This window comes from Polypterus senegalus, chromosome 1, assembly GCF_016835505.1.
Source record: "Polypterus senegalus isolate Bchr_013 chromosome 1, ASM1683550v1, whole genome shotgun sequence".
Taxonomy (NCBI): Eukaryota; Metazoa; Chordata; class Cladistia; order Polypteriformes; family Polypteridae; genus Polypterus; species Polypterus senegalus.
The window spans coordinates 2,649,173-2,669,546 of NC_053154.1; the positions used below are offsets into that span (position 1 = coordinate 2,649,173).

At 53.8% G+C, this 20,374-nt stretch overlaps 1 protein-coding gene across 9 annotated transcripts in view; it reads left to right on the plus strand.

The window, feature by feature from the left end:
* The window catches only part of fgfr2 (fibroblast growth factor receptor 2), a 30,251-nt gene extending 15,506 nt beyond the window's left edge, over positions 1-14,745 (plus strand). For 3 of the 9 annotated variants that reach the window (XM_039743588.1, XM_039743596.1, XM_039743533.1), the window contains 14 exons: positions 2,149-2,321; positions 2,855-2,978; positions 6,140-6,330; positions 7,151-7,295; positions 8,318-8,523; positions 10,220-10,371; positions 12,290-12,411; positions 12,488-12,598; positions 12,691-12,881; positions 12,959-13,081; positions 13,155-13,225; positions 13,374-13,511; positions 13,586-13,691; positions 13,771-14,745. In XM_039743588.1, the coding sequence (XP_039599522.1) occupies positions 2,149-2,321; positions 2,855-2,978; positions 6,140-6,330; positions 7,151-7,295; positions 8,318-8,523; positions 10,220-10,371; positions 12,290-12,411; positions 12,488-12,598; positions 12,691-12,881; positions 12,959-13,081; positions 13,155-13,225; positions 13,374-13,511; positions 13,586-13,691; positions 13,771-13,935 (2,018 nt within the window). In that variant the 3' untranslated portion in view covers positions 13,936-14,745. Of the gene's footprint in view, positions 1-2,148; positions 2,322-2,854; positions 2,979-6,139; positions 6,331-6,595; positions 6,735-7,150; positions 7,296-8,317; positions 8,524-10,219; positions 10,372-12,289; positions 12,412-12,487; positions 12,599-12,690; positions 12,882-12,958; positions 13,082-13,154; positions 13,226-13,373; positions 13,512-13,585; positions 13,692-13,770 lie in introns of all 9 variants that reach the window. The other 6 variants (XM_039743562.1, XM_039743580.1, XM_039743571.1 and 3 more) reach the window with 6 other exon arrangements.
* Positions 14,746-20,374: the final 5,629 nt, after the last annotated feature.

Sequence of the window (20,374 nt, forward strand, 5' to 3'; positions counted from 1 at the left end):
CCTTGAGCAACCCTAATGCTTCATCATCATCATCCATTTTATTTATATAGCGCATTTCCCATATTGTCCCTCACTGGTGACACGACGGACACAAAGGTAGAAATGAAAGGCACAACATCAAACCTGAAGGGAAATGTGCTGCCAGCAGACGAGCCCCTGGGTGGCAGAGGTTTATCCCTTTGTAGTACGGCTGACTAACAGTCTGCTGTGCCCCAGTGCCACGGCTAACTGATTGATGGGCTGTGTATATGCAGTGTATGTGGAAATCGAAGAGAAAGGCGCTATATACAGTAATGGGCAGAAATGCAAGGCACCACCTAACCGAAGGATAGAAACTAAATGTCTGTTGTATATCGTGCCCTGCATTTCTGTCTATGACATATACGGTGCCTTTCATACCCGCCTGCTTGTCATGGCACCAGAGAGTGGCAATGCTTGGCATTCTGGTTTGGCTTTCACTGCACCCTCATGGCTACTGTCTATCTGTGTTCTATATAGTGCCTTTCATTTCTCTTTATAACAGATATAAATGAAAGGCGCTATATAACAGATTGATGACAGTCATGTCGGAGAGTGCGGTGAAATTCTTAGCTGTGTGTCTGACCAGCACCATCCTGTGCCATGAGCAGCAGATGGGCGCACAGGAGACGTGGCCCTCCCCAAACGATACGTAGAGATCGAAGGCGCTATATAACGCAGTGCGATTGTTACTTGTATGCCCAGCCATCAAGCTGGGTGTCGCCAGTCTGCAGGGCCATGATAGGCAGTGACAGATGGATGTGAAAGGCGCTACAGTATTTAAAACAATAGACACGTGACTAGTAACTGAAGGGGCTGCAGAAAGCATTACAATAGCGATGAAAGGCACTATATCACGTGCTCGACGGGAGGGTTTGTTTTCTTGGCCCCCAAACCGACCACCAATGACGAGTCGTTTGTTTTTCATTTAACCTCAAGTTGCTGCTCCTCATCAGATGCCCGCTATTGGCTCGTGCCCCCCACCTTTGCCAGGGCTGCAGGGTGTGCTCCACATACCTGTGGCTGAGCGGATGGCGAGGTTGGCGGTGCTTCGTCTAACCCCACAGATGTTGATTCCCATCCCAGGTTGTGCCCCCTTCTGACTGTCTTGTTCTCACAGCAGGTCCCACTGTGCCCTGTGGCACCTCATTATTTGATCCCCCTGTGATGAGTGGTTCTTGGCGCAGGGCACTTTTTACATAGATAACCGTGTGCCAGGCAGCTCGCGGGTGTTTTGAGTTTGTTTCACATGGTGGTTACTTGGGGTGCTTGGCTGATGGCGCTGCACACGTGTGCTGAGGTGGGCATATCGGGCAGGTGGGGTGGCGGGTGGCACCGGCACCCAGTTAAACAGACAGGGAAAGCAGAGAGCGAGGAAAGGTGGCACGAAGAGAAGGGTGAGGAGGACGAAAATGGATGTGAATGTGTGCCTGGCACTCGAGGGGGCTGTGGGTGAGCAGGAGCAACAAGATTAGTCCAGGGGACTCCCCCATAAGGCACAGGAGTGGCAGCAGGAGTCTGGAGGAGGGATGGGCACCAAGGACACGAGCAGATCAGAAGATGGTCTGCGCCCGTTTATGGGCGTCTCTCTCTGTGCTGCCAGATCCCAATTAGTTTTAAAGGGGGGCACCGGGGCTAGGGGGTTTTAAAGGACCACCTCCTACGTGATGTTTAACCTCGTTTTATGTTTCTAAGCCCCACGTTCACGTTTGACTTTGAGGTTAATTGGTGCCCTTTTTGCACTGCACTCTTTATTTGGTTGGTTTGAGCCCCTTATGTACCCACCCTTGTCTGGGTGTACAGTGTGTGCCCTTGCCAGCCTTCCTGCCCGGCTCATCTCGGTTGCGCTGTTGATAGTCGGGGTGTGGAGCCGAACTGCACCCTCGCACCCCCTTTCTTCAAAATAAAGCTATGGGGGGGTTCCGTGTTGCCCTCCAAGAAGAGTTGCTTGACCTGGCACGCTAGTTGGCCATCTTCTTGGTCCCTGAAGTGCAGCCATGTCACAGACCCCATCGGCTGCTGACGCGAGCCCACCAGTGTGTTAGCCGTCTGGTCCGTAGCGGCAGGCCTCACACGGGTGGCACTGTAACGAATGCCCAATCTTTTTTTTTTTTTTTTTGTTTTTTGAAGCAGGAGCCCCCTACTGGACGCAGCCTGAGAAGATGGAGAAGAAGCTGCATGCTGTCCCTGCTGCCAACACCGTCAAGTTTCGGTGCGCAGCAGGTGGGTATCCGACTCCTGGGCTTCGGTGGCTTAAAAATGGCCGGGAGTTCAAGCAGGAGCATCGCATTGGTGGATACAAGGTAGGTTAGGGGGTCTGGGTGGGCTTGGGGTAAAAGTGGCTGTTGGCTTCCACTCGTCTGTGACTGCTGGGAAGGAGGAGGAGGAGGAAGGGCGGCCGAGCGAGAGAGAGAGAGAGAGTGAGTGAGTGAAGTGTCCCACCTCCAGAATATTCCGCCTGCCCTGCAGTCATCGGCGGGCACAACAATCGCTTCTTTCTTCTGCATGAAATCACAGAGTCAACATCGCACTTTGGCTGGCTGTGAATGTCGAGCTGAGTAAACTGTTTTTCTTTCACTCGTGCCATGGCAGGAAGAGCAGGCCAGTGGGCTAATGTGGACCCCCTGAGCACAAGGCAGCTTATTACCAAACCCACCCTGCATGACTGGGCCGAATCTACTGAGCTGACATGGGCACTCTGGGGCTGAGATCTTGCCCCCTCTGTCAGCCTAACCAACAGAATTATCACTGCTTACTTGTGTCGGTGGCATAAGGGCCCGGTGCCCACTGGGCTTCCCACTCCCCTCCCACTAACGTAATGTTTGCATTCTCACAGGTGAGACCCCAGCACTGGAGTCTGATCATGGAGAGCGTCGTCCCATCAGACAAGGGCAACTACACGTGCATCGTGCAGAACGAGTACGGCTCCATCAACCACACCTACCACCTGGATGTTGTTGGTAAGTGTGGCGAATGCTGACTGACTTGACTGCACTTTCTTGTGTCTGAGGGTCTAACTGACGGGCACAAGGTTGGGCGTTCTCTTCAGCCTTGCAACTGGTGCTTGGGGGAGGCACCCACTCCGCTGGGCAAAGGCTTGCCAAGTGTGTGTGGGTCACAGATGGGCATGTAGTCGTCTGAATACTTTCACACGTAGCCAGCACACTGACATTTTTGTACTTGTGTGCCCGACAAGAATGCAACACGTTTCCACCCTCCAGCACCATCATAATGAGAAGTTTCGAAAGAGGGGCGTGAAAGGCACTATATAACATAAAAATTAGAGCGGTCAATAAAACTGTCAAGGCGTTGTATACTGAAAGGGGAAAGGCACTATATAACGGATAGAAGTTACAGGTCAGATGGGAAGGGTACTAATGTATTAGAGTGGCGCTGTCTGGTGTGAAGGGCACTATATAACGGATAGAAGCTGCACTGTACGAGTCAGATGGGGCGAGTAGATATGTTAAATAAAGAGAGGCGGGCATAACACTGTCTGATGTGAAAGGCGCTATATAGTAGAAAGGAAGAGCAGAGCAAGGGAGGCGCCGTGTCACTCCGCAACAGAAGGTCCTCCAGACACCACAGAGACGACTTCTCCCTCGTCTCTCTTTCTGTTTAGAGTACTACTGCAGAAATGAGATAGGAAAGGCGCTATATAACAAGCAGCTTGTGAAAGTGCTGTGTATGTTAGACTGGCTCTGGATCTCACATAGAGAGTTGGTGAAGGGTAGCATTAAATACCGAGTAGCTGGATAGGAAAGACACTATATAATAAAGTAAAGACGCGTGACGGATAAATGGGAAAGGCGCAGTAAAGGTGCAGAGACTGACAAACGTGGCACAATATAAAGTACATAGGAAGGCTGGTATATAATGGGTAAACCAGAGGAAGGCACTATATAAATGAGAGATGCTGATGAGAGTGGCTCTATCAAACTTAGAAGTGAAAGGCGCTGTATAGCAGATTAATGGTGGACGACAGGAGAGACACTACAGGGGACACAGACTGAAAGGGACGAGGCTTTATAAAGGACAGAGAAGGACCAGCAGCAGAGGCGCACTGTGTGGCACATACCTGGGAATGCCACTCTATAAATCAGATCAGGGGATAGACGGGGAAACTTGTGGCGCTGTGTAATGAGATTGACACGCAGGACAGGCCCAGTGTCTTAAATACAGAGAGAGACACGAGAGTGCAGCTTAGTAAAGGGGCACGGCGTCTGTCTGTCTGTCCAGTAGATGGCACATCACCAGCATCAACCAGGCTTTTACAAATCCCGTACCCAGTGCCATATAACAGACACATGCTTCACTACAGATGTTTGTGGTTAGATTGGCACTACATAATTTAGATAGAGAGATGTAACACTGTAATAGTGAGAGAGACTAATGGACAGGCACTAATGTGTGTTCACGTGTGTGTGTTCACGTGTGTGTGTTCACGTGTGTGTGTTCACGTGTGCGCGTGTTCACGTGCGTGTTTATAAACAGACAAATGCAAGAATAGAACCGTGTAAGTTAGACAGGAAAGGCGCTATATGATCAATATGAAGAGCCCCAATCAGATGAACGTCCTCTACGGTGCCCCTCCCGTTTCTATCCAGTCAAAGCCAGCAGCCGTGCTCCACGTTCACCCCAAGCACCCACCTGGCGTGCCCGCCGTCTCACTGGCCGTGAAGTGTTGCGGTGAATCGCCTGCTTGTTTACATGCCGATAACATCACAGCTGAGCAGCAGCAGCACTTTAAAGTTAAAGATTCCATCTGTCAGCTCGTCCTGGTCGACTGACGAGATCCTGGCACAGGGCTGCCTGGCAGTTAGGCCACGCCCACTCCTTGACGCTTATGTAAGATGGCACTGATAGGCCGTTAGGCATAATGTAAATTGGCCAGTTGCCGTGCCCGTTTTTCTCATTGGAAAATCTGAAGTGTGCAATGCGTGCCGGACGGACCCCCACCTGCCTGCTGCTGCTCTTGGACCCTCCACTGCTGGAGGCGTCTTATGTTTTGGGCAGTGAGGGCACAGATCGGCAGCAAAAATGAAAAAAGAAAGCTGTATTTTTACTAAGAAGATGCCCCAAAGCCGGGGGCCGAGTGTTGTGGAAGTTTGCGCGGCATCTGGCAGGAGCGTAACGTGAGCCCCCTGCTCCGCAGCGCCAGCCGAGGTTAATCTGATGTGACAGTGAGCTGAAGCAGGTTCCCTCGGAGGCCTGTGAGGCCCCAGCATGACTGGATGAGGGGTGTCAAAGTGACTCGCTTTATAAAGAAAAAGAGAGACGGCAGGCAGAGCCCCCTCCCCTCAGTCTCGCTGCTGATTGGCTGCGGCCCCCAAACGTCCTGGTAACTCTTTAACTCCACTAAAGTCTCCTCACCTCCCCCACAGCAGCTTCAGGCGCACACACAATAGCATTAGTGTAAGGGCTGGCGGAGGGGGTCTCGCCTCACACTCGTGCATCTTCGCTCTCAAGGTGGGCTTCTCCATCTCTGTTTCTGGCCCTAATGTATCCGAGGCTGGCAGATGCCCCTCTCATATGTCCTCTGAGGTCTGTAGGGTGCCAGGGTGCTTTGCCATTAAGCTTATGGGGTATTGGAGGAGGAGGGTGGGTGACACAAATGGTAGAAGTCACTCCCCCTCCTTTGGGGGTCTTGACTCCCTTGTTGTTTTAGGAACAGTAGGAGGGCAGACGTGGCTGACCTCTGCTGCTCTTGTCAGAACTTCATTCATCTTTGACAGCATTCAGATGGGACAACCCAAAGAGGAGCGTGGGGGTCTCCCAGTAACCTCCCCACCCAATTCCTCGCTGCCTGTGGAGAATGACTTCAGTGTCTGCCGCCCGCTGCTGTACCTTGTACCCTGTGCGCTTAGCCGCACACTCTTGTTTGTTTGGTGCCCAGCCGAGGTGACGTCAATCTTGCCGACACAAAACACGGCGGGGTCTGAAAGCCCCCATTGTTCAAGGTCCAGGGTTGTTTAGAAATGCATTTTGAAGCAAAGCCGCCAAATAAACTCGACTTGCCGTTTCCCGTGCGGGCAACTCATTAGCTCACCTTAGAGCTTCTGTCAGAATTGGGGGGCTGGCGGCGCCAAGCAACCCTAACTCGGCCTTTCTTGTCTTGCAGAGCGCTCCCCTCATCGGCCCATCCTGCAGGCCGGCCTGCCAGCCAACACCACGGTGTACGTGGGCGAGGAGGCCCAGTTCATGTGTAAGGTGTACAGCGATGCCCAGCCGCACATCCAGTGGCTCAAGCACATCGAGAAGAACGGGAGCCGCTACGGGGCCGATGGGCAGCCCTACGTGCACGTGCTCAAGGTGAGACTTGCTGTTTTAAAGCGGTCACTCGCTGCCCGGCCACCACCATGCCCTTGGCCCCGTGGCATGTGGGAGCTTGTCACTGTCATCAGGGGGCCACTTGACGGGCACTCGCCCAGGGATGCCACATATTGGACCTCTGCCCGAGGGGGTGGGGGGTGTACACCGAATGTGTGTTCATTTTCATTTTTTTTTTTTTTTTTTGTGTTGTCATTCTGGCCCCCTTTAACCCGCTCTTGTCCTTTGTCATTGATTCTGTTTCTAGCATTCAGGAATTAATAGTTCCAATGTGGAACGGCTGACATTAAGCAATGTGACCGAGGCGGACGCAGGAGAGTATATTTGTAAGGTCTCCAATTATATCGGGGAGGCCAACCAGTCTGCCTGGCTCACGGTCCTCGCAGGTAAAGAACAAACTTGTGCCGCGGACCCCCTCGCCCTCCATGGCGGTCCAACCTTTGCTGGTGTCTGGTTAACGCAGGCGGGCCGACTGGACTGCTCTTTGGTGCTTTGGGACTCCTGGAGCTTCCTGTTGTCATGCCAACTGGCCATGGAAGAATCCGGCGGGCGGCTGTGAGGGTCGTGCGCGGATTCCTCCATGTCGACTGATTGACTCTCTGCATGTGGTGACGGGTGTCGGCTCTCCCTTCTTTCTCCTCAGAGAAGCCGGGATGGGGGCAGAAGAAGAAAAGGAGCCCCCTGTGGATAGGGGGCAGCGTGCCAGGAGGCGCCCTTAGCAGGCGTGTCTCCCACCAGACCCCTGGTCTCACGACTCTCTCTGCTTGTCTTCCCTCTTGTTCTCCTCCCTGTTTTTTTCTAGACGGCCGGGGTTAACACCACGGACAAAGAGATTGAGCTTCTCTATCTGCCCAATGTCACTTTCGAGGACGCTGGGGAGTATACGTGCTTGGCGGGTAATTCTATTGGGATCTCCTATCACACTGCATGGTTGACCGTTCTGCCAGGTACATAACTTCCGCTGGGATTTCCTGCTGCTCTTTTTGTGATCTGGGGGTTGGGGGTGGCGAGGGGGCGGCAGGCTCGTGCCACCAGGAACTGGCGTATGCACGTGAGCGAGTGCCCGTTCCTCAGGTTGGCGTGAGCCCGTTCGCTCGCTCGCTCGCTCGTGGTGTCTGTTTCACAAATCCGCGTCTCCTTTGTGCTCTGCTGCATGCGTGTGCGTGTGTGTGGACGCTTTGAACTCCACATCTCCTTCATTGGCGCTTGCTTGAGCTTTGGGTCGGTGCCATTTCATTCAAAGTGTGCTTATCCACCTGATAATTGCTGGCTTGCACAGAAGGGCTGCCCACTGCATCCTCGCACGGGTCGGGCTTTCTCAATTATCGGCGCTTCAGCCAAGGAACGCCCACCTCGGCGATTCCCAGGGGAGCGCTGATCCCGCTCGCTCGACTTGTGCAGCTTTCTGTGTGGCAGTCCTGCCTAATCCTCCTCCTGGGAGCGCCGTACCTGTCGGAGGTGCCCTTGGGGTACTGGCGCTTACTCTCGTGCCCGGGCCACTCTGGGTGCTCTGTCACATGGACGGTGGCACCACTTGGGTAAGGCCTCAAGCAGATGATGAATGCGCGGGCCTGATGGGACACCGAGGTCTCCCCCAGTCAGTCCTGGGCGGCCATGTTTGACTTGTGCCGGTGCCAGCGTTGGGGGTGGGGGTATTGGGCTGCTTGATTTGGACGCCATCCATGTGAAAATAGAAGGAAAGTTTTTTTTTTTTGGCGTTTACTGCTTTGTAATTCAATCCGCTGAGCATTTGAATAAATATGTGCTTCCTCCTAACGCCAGTCGCGCAGCCCACCACAAGAATGGCGCTTCATATTTGTGGCTCCGCAGCGGAATGATGGGCTCCGCCAGCGTCTTGTGTGTGTAACTTAAGAGGGGGGGGCTTTGCTGTGCCGTCTCGGATTGTTTTAAACTTCTAACCCTGAACCCCCCCCCAATACCCCCCCTTCAACTCTGCTCTGTGCTGCAGTGCCTCAGAATGAGAGCAAGGAGAGGCTGACCTCCCCCGACTACGTGGAGATCGCCATCTACTGCATCGGAGTCTTCCTCATCGCCTGCATGGTCGTCACGGTGATCGTCTGCCGCATGAGGAGCTCCAACAAGAAGTCGGACTTCAGCAGCCAGCCGGCGGTCCACAAGCTCACCAAGCAGATCCCCCTCCGCAGACAGGTAACAGAAAGTAGATAAAGAGTTCAAAGCCCCTTACACATGAGCTAGATCTGGCGCCTGACACGATGGCACGTCACCTCATCACCACGCTAGTGCTCCCCCAGGCCCATACCGCACACCTGAGCCTTCCAGAGAGGCAGACCCTTTAAACCGAGCCGTGTGCCCGTTTACCCTTCTACAGAGTACCCGAGACCCTGCTGGCTTGACTGGCACCACTCTAACCCATCGACGTGTGCCCGACATCTGATGTGTCTGTTCACATGACCCTTAGCACTTCCAGATCACTACACGTGTTGGCACTAGTGCCTCCCGGGGGTCCATCCCTCGGTGACCAAAGTACCCAAACACCGGACGCCTCCAGATGCCCCAACCACCCCATGCTCACCAGCTGCACATCACTACTGTCCACTCAGGCCCCAGTTACTTGGGACGCTAGTCACATGATCATACCACTGTACCCACTCCTGTGACCTCGCCCCTGATGTGCCCAGTCACGTCGTTTTTAGCACCTCCAGGACATAAAGTTCCCTGAGTGCTGTGCTAGTGCCCCCCAGTTACTTCGCTCATGTGACACGAGTACTGACCCCTGAACTGAGAATGCCCCCATCTCCTCGGGTGCCCATTTGCACTTCAGTACTATCCACACAACCACAGTCCCCGATACTTGGCACATTAATGGCATTGTGTGTACCATGGTGTCCAGCGACGTGACCCCTACACCTGGTGCCACAGTTACGTGATCCTACCGCAGGACCTGGTGCACTCCAACTGGTGCCCACCTGGGTCCACCCCTTATGTGACACAAGTACTCTTCATCTAAGACTTCCACAGCACGTCTCTTGAGCCGAGGGTGGCATCCTCCCTCAACCATTCCTCACCATCCCCACTACAGCTACACCCTTATTGAACATGGGCACTTCTCACACACACTGGGTCAACCTTGTGCCATGAGCCGTACCACTGCATCTCCTGGCATAGCTCCTACATCTGGGCATTTTCCCCCATGTGACTAAAGTACCTGACATCTGAGGAAAACCAAGGGTGCCAACTCCTTTACCCTGGGCTTCCTATCCTCCCAGGACCCCTTCACTTGGGCTGTCAGAGCCGTGGCGCGGTCTCCACTGACTTCACCCCTGCACCTGTTGAGTCAAGTTCTGTGACACTTGATGCCACCAGGATTTAGAGCAACGTGATCACCGTACTTGTGCCCAGATGGCATGACAGTCACTCATGTGACACAGGTGCCCTACACCTTAGGCTCCCAAAGGCTGCCCTCTGCCCTGCCATGTGCCTGGCTGCCCATCATCACTGTCCACTCAAGCCCAGTGCCTTGGCTGCTGATCAGTCGATGCCCCCCACAGCTCTACAGTTCTTATGGGTGGGGGGCTTGTGATGTCCCGACTCCTCCAACATGCAGGTCAACGGAGGCACCAACAGGTGAGTGCTGTACAGATTGCGAGAGTGAAAGTGGCACACAACCTTGAACTTGGCATGGTGTGTGAGGGTGAGGCTTGTGCCCACTGCATGTCCCTACCAAGCAGCATGTGTGAGTTTGTGTTGGCCCGGGTGAGCGTGAAGCACTCGCTTGGCACGGAGGCTTTCCTGACGTCTTTCCAGGTGCAGACAGGGCTCAGTTGGCAGTGGCAGCGTGCGTGCCACCCTTCGACGATGATCAGTGTGCTTCTCTCTGGTCCCTGCACAGGTGTCGGCCGACTCCAGTTCCTCCATGAGCTCCAGCACACCTCTGGTACGAATCACCACCCGGCTCTCGTCAGCCGTTGATGTGCCCATGCTGGCCGGAGTGCCCGAGTACGACCTTCCTGAGGACCCCCGCTGGGAGTTTGGGAGAGACAAGTAAGTTACGACAGTCGGGGCTGGAGTGCCACTGTGTGCTGTGGGTGGGTGTCCGGTTAACGTGGAGATAGATAGGGGAGTGTCATGCCAACTATGAAGGGGCAGAAGTAGGTGAGGGGGGGCGACATGGGGCATTCACGTAGTGCAACAGACATGAAAAGCTAAACGGATAGACAGATACATGTATGTGAGAAATGGGAAAGGCGCTATAAAATAAAGTGGGACGAGAGGAAAAACACTAATGTACAGCTGTAGAAACAAATTAAAAGCGCTATATAGAGGGGAGTGTGTCAGAGAAAGTGGGACAGATGGGTGTGACAAGATCGGAAAGGCGCTATATTGAACACCTCTGTATGACAGGAAATGAGTGGCATTCTGTAGTACGTAGGAGGGGAAAGTCACTGGAAAAAACAAAGGGGGACAAATGGATAGAGTAGAGACCTTTCATTTCTAGTTAGAAGCAAGAGGGCAGTTTAATAGATACAAAGGAAAGGCGCTATATAACATAGATGAATAAGGAGAGGTGAATGGCGTTCTCTCATAGTCCTTTGGGTATTTATATTCTACGTGGCATTAGAAGTAAAAGGCACTACATACAGTGGGACAGACAGAAAAGTCACTGTGTGAAACACACCATTTATACTGCGACTGGAAATAAAGAGCATCATGTAATGGACTGATAGGAAATGCACTTCAGAAAATAAAAGGCGCTATATTAGGTGTAGATACGAACATAGAAATGCAGGACAGTGTCAGACGAGAAAGGCACCGTCTCTATATAGAAAAGCCAATGTCTGTCTGTCTGTCTGTCTGTCCGCTTGTCAGGAGGAGCTGCTTTAACGGATTTAGATCGTTTATTTATATATATATATATATATATATATATATATATATATATATATATATATATATATATAATTAATTTGCTTGAACATTCCGGTTGATTTTGCGACTTCCGCCATCGCGCTCAGTATCGGAGTTTTCTTGTTAGAGCGATGTATTCACGCTTATCCGACACAGAGGCCTCTGGGCGGAGCCTTCGTCACTCACGCGCCGGCCTCTGGGCGGAGCCTTCGTCACTCACGCGCCGGCCTCTGGGCGGATTCTTCGTCACTCACGCGCCGGCCTCTGGGCGGAGCCTTCGTCACTCAGGCGCCGCCCTCTGGGCGTGTACCTTACCTTCGCTTAGCTTGCGATCGACATGACCACTTCACCGATTTAAATCGTTTGCTTTTTTCTTTCTAGAGTTTTCTTGAACATTCCGGTTGATTTTGCGACTTCTCTCATCAGATTCGGTCTTCTTTTGTAGGCGCGAGATATTAGCGCTAATCCGAGACAGTGGCTGCGGATGCCCGCCGGTCGTGACCTGTGCCCAGCAGGCGAGCCGTGGGGACGTCTTCGAGGGCAGCGCGTTCACAGGCTCACCAGCTCACTTTGCAGTTCCCTTTTCAAAAGCCTTTTTTCTAGCAGCTTGGCGCTCTGCACTCGCGGATGGCATTGCCAGCCTGCTAATGTGGAAAATTGTGAAGTGTGAACAAGCAGAGAAAAGAAAAGCCCAATTAGCCGTATCGGCGGCTGAAAGGCTGCCATTGAGATGCAGGGCACAGCCTGGAGCCGTCCCGCGGCACACTGGCCCGATTGTTCTGCTCGTGCAGCCTGATTAGAGCAGATGTCTTCACACGTCCCGCGGAATTAATGAGCGCTCCTCGTACGATGACTTGACTGGCACACAGTGAAGCTGCCCAGCGGGGGGCTGTGAGCGCAGAAGGGAAGCTGCCGGGTCGGGCCTGCGCGCAGTTTGAACTTTGTACCTGGTGGCATCCAGTGGGCAATGCCCAGCTGACACGAGATGTGGGAATGTTCTCACTGACTGGGGGGCTGCCAACATCCCACTGATGCCTCCCATTTTCTCTTGCAGGCTGACTTTGGGCAAGCCCCTCGGAGAAGGCTGCTTTGGACAGGTGGTCATGGCAGAAGCTCTGGGGATTGACAAGGACAAACCCAAGGAGGCCATCACGGTGGCAGTGAAAATGCTCAAAGGTGAGTGGGTGGCACAAGCGGACGCTGGCCGCACTCACCCCGGGCCCTCTGACCCCTCACTGTGTTGTCCTTTCAGACGATGGCACCGAGAAGGACCTGTCTGATCTGGTATCGGAAATGGAAATGATGAAGATGATCGGGAAGCACAAAAACATCATCAATCTTCTGGGCGCCTGCACCCAGGATGGTAGGTGGTGGGGTGGTACCTGACGAAATGCCCAAATTGGGTGGCGCCGTGAATGGTGGGCTTGACTTCACTCCTTTGTCCTCACGTGGCAGGCCCGCTCTACGTCATCGTGGAATACGCCTCCAAGGGAAACTTGCGGGAGTACCTCCGTGCCAGACGCCCGCCTGGCATGGAGTACTCGTACGACATCACCAGGGTGCCCAACGAGCAGCTGACCTTCAAGGACCTGGTGTCCTGCACTTACCAGGTGGCAAGGGGCATGGAGTACCTGGCATCCCAGAAGGTGGGTGGTGTGTTGGGTGTGAGTGCCCGCTCCTGGTGGGCCAGGGTGTGACCCCAGCTCTGCTCTTCTCCCCTCAGTGCATTCATCGAGACCTGGCGGCCAGAAACGTGTTGGTGACGGAGAACAACGTGATGAAGATCGCCGACTTTGGGCTGGCCAGAGACGTCAACAACATCGATTATTACAAGAAGACGACCAACGTGAGTGTCGACTCGAGGGGCACGCAGCACTCTTGTGGATGGCCGATGTGCTCATGGGGGTCTTGTCTTGCAGGGTCGGCTTCCTGTCAAGTGGATGGCACCAGAGGCGCTCTTTGACCGGGTGTACACGCACCAGAGTGACGTGTAAGTAGTGGAGGGGCACCGAGGTCTCGCTTTATATAATACCCGTTACAGTGGGTGCCACCATCACCTTGCTCTGTGGGGTTTTTTTTTCCTGTGTGCCATCCAATTCTCACCGTTGCCCCCTGTCTCCCGTGGTCCGCTCTAACAGGTGGTCCTTTGGTGTGCTGATGTGGGAGATCTTCACGTTGGGTGGCTCACCGTACCCGGGCATTCCTGTGGAGGAACTTTTCAAGCTCTTGAAAGAAGGGCACCGGATGGACAAGCCGGGCAACTGCACCAACGAGCTGTGAGTATTGCCCAGACCCCAGAGCGTGGGCAGGTGCCCCCTCGCTTGCTGACTGCACCTCTTCTTGTCCTCAGGTACATGATGATGCGCGACTGCTGGCATGCCATCTCCTCTCAGCGGCCCACCTTCAAGCAGCTGGTCGAGGACTTGGACCGAATTCTTACCCTAACGACCAATGAGGTGAGTGTGGTACCTACCCGCTGTGCCCGCGTGCAAGTGACTGCTTATGCCCGTGTCTAAACGTCTGCTTGCACTGCAGGAGTACCTGGACCTGTGTGCCCCGGCCGAGCGGTACTCGCCCAGCCTGCCCGACACCCGCAGCTCCTGCTCGTCGGGCGACGACTCGGTGTTCTCGGACGACCCCCTGCCCGATGAGCCCTGTCTTCCTAAGTTTAAGCACATCAACGGGAGTCTAAAGACATGAGAGGAGGGCCGCCGCTGCTTGTGCCAGCGGGCAGCGAGCGCAACGTTTCTTGCCACGGACACGGAGGCAGGCGGCTCAGGGTGCCCGTCTCGTTGGCCTGGCGAGCCACAGACTGACTTTAGTCCACATTGGATGGACGGCGGGGGGACCTCGTCGAGTTATGTGTAAATATCTCAGATATGTATAAATATTATATATTATTATTATTATTATTATATTTACATGAAATTATTTTTTTGTAAGGAGGGAAGGCGACGCCCTGTTTTTGTAAACTGCCACCACTTTGGGTTTCCTTTTTTTTTTTTGTTTTGTTTTGCCACTGCCACCGCGTTGGCGCATTGCTTTCAGGGACGAGGTAGCATGTTAATTTATTGACTTTTTGTAAAAAGAAACAAAACCCGACCGGCGGCACGTGATGAGGTGCCCAGTGGGTACACTTGGGTGGCACACCTTTCGCCAGACCTGGTGGGCATGTTTGGATGGCACTTGTCACCGAACCTGGCAGGTACACTTGGGCAGCATGTGTCATTCAACCTGGTGGCAGCGCCCATTGGGTACACTTGGGTGCCACACGTGTCGCTGTGGGGGGCTTCCTTTTGTATTTTTTTTTTTTTTTTTAAATGTGAATACGTGTTAAGTTAATGTCTTTGCCCGTCGAGGGTCCTGCGTGGACCCCCCTACTAAATATAGATTATACAGAAGAGGAAATTATGAATTAAAAATACTTAAAGATTTTTTTACTGGACCAATTAAAATATTTCTGCAAGTGTTGCTGCTAACACTCGTGCCAATTAAAAACGATACGCAGAACACTGGCTGTGCCTGTGTGTGTGGGGGGTGGGCGCCCGTTCTTATGCCAGGGGGTGTGGGCTGGGCTTGAACAGGGTGGGGTCTGTGACATTAAACCCGAGTCCATGTGGCATTTGATGTGGTGCCAGCACTTGATTTCTGTGGAGGAGAGGGTGGGCACAGAAATGAAAACATTGGGCCAGCCTGAGGGGAGTGTGCCATCCAACTAATATGAAGGTAGCTGGGCACACATCTCTTAAGTGTGCCAAATCATTACGGTTAGCATAGTGAAAGTTCTCGCTTGGCCTGGTGGGCACACTGAGGGTATTTGCCCACATCATGGTGGCCACTGTGCCACCCTCCAACACCTGTTCTCCATCCTGGGAGGTCTGCCAGCTCATGCTTGACCCCTGTAAATGGCACCTTGGGCGGCATCCTCCTGGGTCACTTCTGAGCTGCTCATTGATTGGGTACAGGTGCCCTGGCCTTTTTATGTCCATGCCCAGTAACTGTCACTTTCCCTTTGGCTGTGGTGCCCGCTCATATCCCATTGGCAACAGAAAGAGGTGCAGTGAAAACTGGAGAAGATGGTTGACTGGACAATGGCTCCTGTCTGCCCACTTGTGAAAAAGCTGACTGCAGTGCCCAGGGCAGTGTGCCAGCCTTTCTTTCCCAGGGCTGTTTTTCTCACAGAAAGCTGTGCCCGCCCGCCTTATGGTGTGTCGCCTGTCCACACTCTGCCATACCAGGACTTGAACAAGCGGAAGTGCTGCTGAAAGGGGCTTTGTGTGGCATTAGCCTTCACCTCTCTTGTGGGCAGAGTGCCACCTTGCTTGTTGACTTTCTAAGTGTGCCCCTAACTGACTGGTAGCATTGCCTTTGGCAGTGCCAGGTAAATCAAATGGAGAGCTGTACCCAGCATGGTGCCCCCCATGCATTGTTACTGCTCTGCTTATGCCACAATACCTGAACACTGTGCCCACCCCAGGGACCTGGAGAAGAGCGGATGAATGAGTGGGCACTGATGAGGTGAGTGCATGGCTGGTGATTGGCTTGGCAGTGCCAGTCAGTTCTTCTAGTTGCTCACCAGTTGCCCACTCAAAACACACATTTCAGTTAAGGGTGTGCAGAATGTGGTCGGGCTTTCATTTTCAGCCTTGACTGGTGGGTGTAAGTGAGGGGCTGCACCCTCATGCCATCCTCTTCCAGAAGGCACGTCAAGCTGCCAGGCCTCATAATGGTTGAACTTTGATTTGGCAAAAGGGAGCTCCTTACCCAGATTAGATGTGGCACAAACTGGGCGGTGCCCGTCAGGCCATTTTGGGGAGGGTGCCCCTAGCTAGTTTAGTGTTTGGACTCAAGAAGTGACGAGCGAAAAGAAAATGCAAGGAAGGTTTGCCCAGTCAAAGTGGAGGAGGACTGAGAGATGGGGTGTGTGCCCGCCTGCTTGGCCACCCACCTGCCTTCCTGTGGTTCTGCAGCGATGTGTTCCTGGCAGCTCCAGCGGGTAATTAGAAAGTGCAAGGAGTGGCTCTGAAAAAGGCCTGGCTTGACTGGAGCCTTGCTGGCATAGGTGCCCAGGCACAGCAGCAGCTGCATTGAGGAAGAGATGAGGGTGTACCTTCCACAAGTGAGTGCCAGGGTTGAAGGGCACAAGCAGGCAAGATCTGGAGTGGACATTTGGAACCACGGAAATGCAACCCCCTGACCCTCAATGGTGCCACCTACTGGCGATGACTGTCATCTTCAGGGGCTCCCGGGGATGCCATATGATTCATGTCAAACTGGTGCCAGTGTGCAATGGTGGGTCCAGTGCCCCCATTGTATGGTGGCATATCTCCCATATCACAGTCGCAAGTGAGGTTCCCGCACAGATAGGGGCACAGGGGGCACAGGCCACTTCTGCACACAGCCTCTCCACACCACTTAGGGACCTCAACATACTTGTTGAACGCAGACTGGCATCAATTCTTTGGCAATTTGGACCAAGGGCTTATGTGCCCCCTAGCCAATGTTAACAATATTCTGGCAGCTTGCCTCCCACTGTGAAGAGCACCGTGTTGTGACCCAGGGGCACTTGGCCTGGTTTGATTGGCACCTTCTCCAGAAGTCGCTGAGCACAGGGAGTGGCAGTACTGTTTGCGGTTTATGAGACGGCGGTGGATCATCAATCTGTGCCAACTGATGGTTGGCTGGGGATTTGAGCGACAGGTGAGTTATATAGCGCCTTTCACTGTGTGTTCTTATTGGCCCTTCATGGGCACATGGACTGCAGCTTCTGAAGACTGGCCGCATTATGTAAAGTGCAGAGACTGGCACCAGAGATTGGCATTGCCACCAATAGGGAGCCAGTTAAGTGGCCCATGACAGGGGGTGTCACCCAGTTGAAGTGCGAGGTACACGGCGCCTTGGTGGCTGCCAGCTGCCTCTTCAAGCCCACCTTTCACATCGCACTTCATGCAGGTGGTCACAAGATGGAGTCAAATGTCCATTTCAGGTCTTCCTTTGGACTTCAAGGATGCACCTGCTGTCTGCCACAGAGAAATGTGGCACACACATGGGCACCTGACTCGTGCCCTCTGTATCTGATACTTTAGAAGCTTAGTTGGGGATGTGACTATGGATGGGCATGGGTGGGCAGTGCCCTTTCACTTGTGGGGTCACAAAGTACTCTGCCCGTGTCACACATGCATCCAGCCACCAGGGGCCAATGAGTCGGGTGAAAAGCTATGCCAGGTTAGCAGAGCCTTTTGGTTCATGTGCGTGTAAAGGGGCATTTGTGGTGGCGCTGCCAGTGGTCCCATACCCCCACCCGACCACATGAGTTCTGATTTAGCGGCAGGAATTTCTCTCTCCAAACAATCCCACTTTTCTGCTCCATTCTTGATTTAATTTCCATGGGATGTGGGCAACCGCTGGGCACGCTGGAGCCGTGATGTGACGGAAGGGATCAAGGAGGAGGAAATGGGGGTGTCCTTTGCTCGCCCACACACTCCGAGCACTGAGGGTTTAACACACACGCTCACAGTTGGGCCCCCCATGCTCATTCTGCTTGTGTAGTTTGCCCACCAACTCCAAAGCTCCAGAAGAGGGCGCTCTGCCTTAAGCGTCTTGATTGACTGACTGATCAACTGTCCCAGCTTACGTTTGGGCAGAGGGCATAAACTCAGTTTGTAGCCCACCAGAGAAATCCCCAAACCAAATGACAACACCTCTGCCAGGTGGTGAGTGGTTTGGTACAGCTGTGCCACCTACCACCTCAGTTCACTTGCTTTGTGTTGGTGAACAAGCTGGGCAGTGCCAATTCAGACACTCATAAGTAGGCCAGGGGAACTTGGCACAATGGCACTCTGGCTCCACATTGACCGCTATCCTTACCAAGGAGTGGCTGCATGGCACCAGCCGAGTTCCGTCTGCTGAAAGGTGCCCCATTAACTGGCATGCTGCAGTGCCTCGGCTCGCTCCTTCTCAGCTTTGATTTGCTTCACCAGGGGTCAAAGTCAATTAGCTGGCGGTCACTCAGGGGTCCCGCGTTATGACTTTGTGATGACAGGCGGCCCCCTGCCCGCTCTCGAGAGGCCGCATTCCGGGGACCTGCCAGCCGCTCACGGGTCATGTTTTGTTTGGAGTGAAAGTCAAATGTCAGGAGTGTCGAGTTTCTTCATCCAAGATGAGTGGCATCGTGTCAACAGCCGGGGGGCACCACTCTGCAGCCATATGTGGCAGCAGTTCACGCAGGGGAGAGCAACTCGGCAAGGGATCCTGTGGGCACTTAGCGTTTTATTTAGACATGTGGCACGGTGGGCACGTCTGTAGAGCTGAGGGGCATGGAGTGGGCACACTGACAGCTTTCCGGCTCCTCATTGATGTTTGGCAGCCGCTCCACCACACGTTTCCCTTGACTGTTTGGGGTCAGTTACCACATGCCAGTTAGGTGTTTGGCACCTCTGCCCAGCCAGGCCAGTGAGGACCCGGTTGGTACTAAATAACTGCGGGACACGCCAGGTGGGGTCCTCGGCTTACACATACTGGTCAGCAGCGTGTGCATGCGGTGGTACTCCTGCATGGCACAGGGGAAACGTTCACCAGAACCTGAGGCTCTGAGGCGCCCCATTGAGCGCCAAGGCGAGTCCCGTCCTGCCTGCCTGCCTGCCTGCCTGCCCCGCCAAAGGGGAGCCGCGCCCGCCGCACACAGACGGCGTATTGTTCTCCGCCACATACCTGCGCTGCTTGGCTGTCAGTCAGAAAGCGCCCGCCGTAATCGGGGGGCCGACCTTTTAACTGCGCCGTTTCTTTTCTCCCTGGGGTTTCTTGGGCTTGTCACTCGTGTGTCAGATTAGCGCTCATCTGGGGTTGACGAGGCGCCCAGGGCGCAGGCAGGAGGCGCCAGCTGAAGTCGGGTGACGCCAGCCATGAAAGGCGCTATATCAAAGACCTCTGATGAGCTCTGGGCATGCCCCGGGTTGGCATATTCAGGACCGACAGGTAGCCATGTGCCCACTGGTGGCACCAAATTCTGTGTGACAGACATGGGCAGCCGCAAACAGCCAGTCCAGCACCATAAACTACGCTGAGGAGATCCTGCCAACTACGCCAGTCGTCTTCAGTCAAACTCTCGTCTCTAGGGCCTGGGCACACACCCCCCATGCCCTCCTCTGCATGTCCCGTAGGCTTCTGCAGGTGGGTGAAGCCTGAATGGGTGGCGTCCCTGGTACCGGCCATTTAAAATTTAGTGAGGTGCCCAAGGTCCCCCCTTCTGTGCCCGCTCCTCTCCTTGCACTCTAATCTTGGCCGGTGCCATAGCACCGATGACAACTGCTCGCTCATCGTGGGCTCTTCCAGTCAAAAGAGGGGCAAGGATGGCGAGGTGAGTGATGGGCGCAGGCCGCGCCACACATCCTGTTTGAGGAGCCGCCCCCGCAGACTGGCGCCCTGCAGATCAGGGGTCGCTGCGCCCGCTTCGCTTTGTTTCCCCACCAATCTCTTAGATAAGAAGCTCCGGCTTGTTTGTGTGCCTGGGCAAACAGAGAGCAGGTGCGGAGGCCCGCGTGGACTTTGCCCAACGGCTCCCTGGGCAAACAGCCTCAGCACCTGTGGAGGGGTGCGGCCCGCTGGCCACTTCAGGCCTGTGCCGCTTCCAGTGCCCAGGGTGACAAACAACTCCACATTTAGCTGTTTGTTCACACTTGGGCACTGTGCCCAACTGAATGCCACAATGTTCTAGTGCCAGCCTTACTCTCCTGACCCTCGGGTCAAGACAAGAAGGTGCCAACTGTGTTTTTCTGATCCTGGCATTGAAACTCTGAGCTGCCAAGACTCACTTTCCTCACCTGGGCGTAATGAGACCATCTTATTTTTTTGGATCCTGGCATCAAGACTCTGAGGTGCCAACCTTGCTTTAAGGACCTTGTATTCGAGACTGTAAGATGCCTGCCTTGTTTTCCTAACACTGGCATCAAAACTTTAAGTTACCAACCTCACTTTCCAGACTGTAAGGTGCCAACCTCGTTTTCCTAAAGCTGCCATTAAGACAGTAATGTGCCAACTTTGCTTGCCTAACCTTGGCATCAAGACTTTAAGGTGCCACGCTCACTTTCCTGACCCTGATGTCAAGAATGTAAGGTGCCCACCTTGCTTTTATGACTCTGGT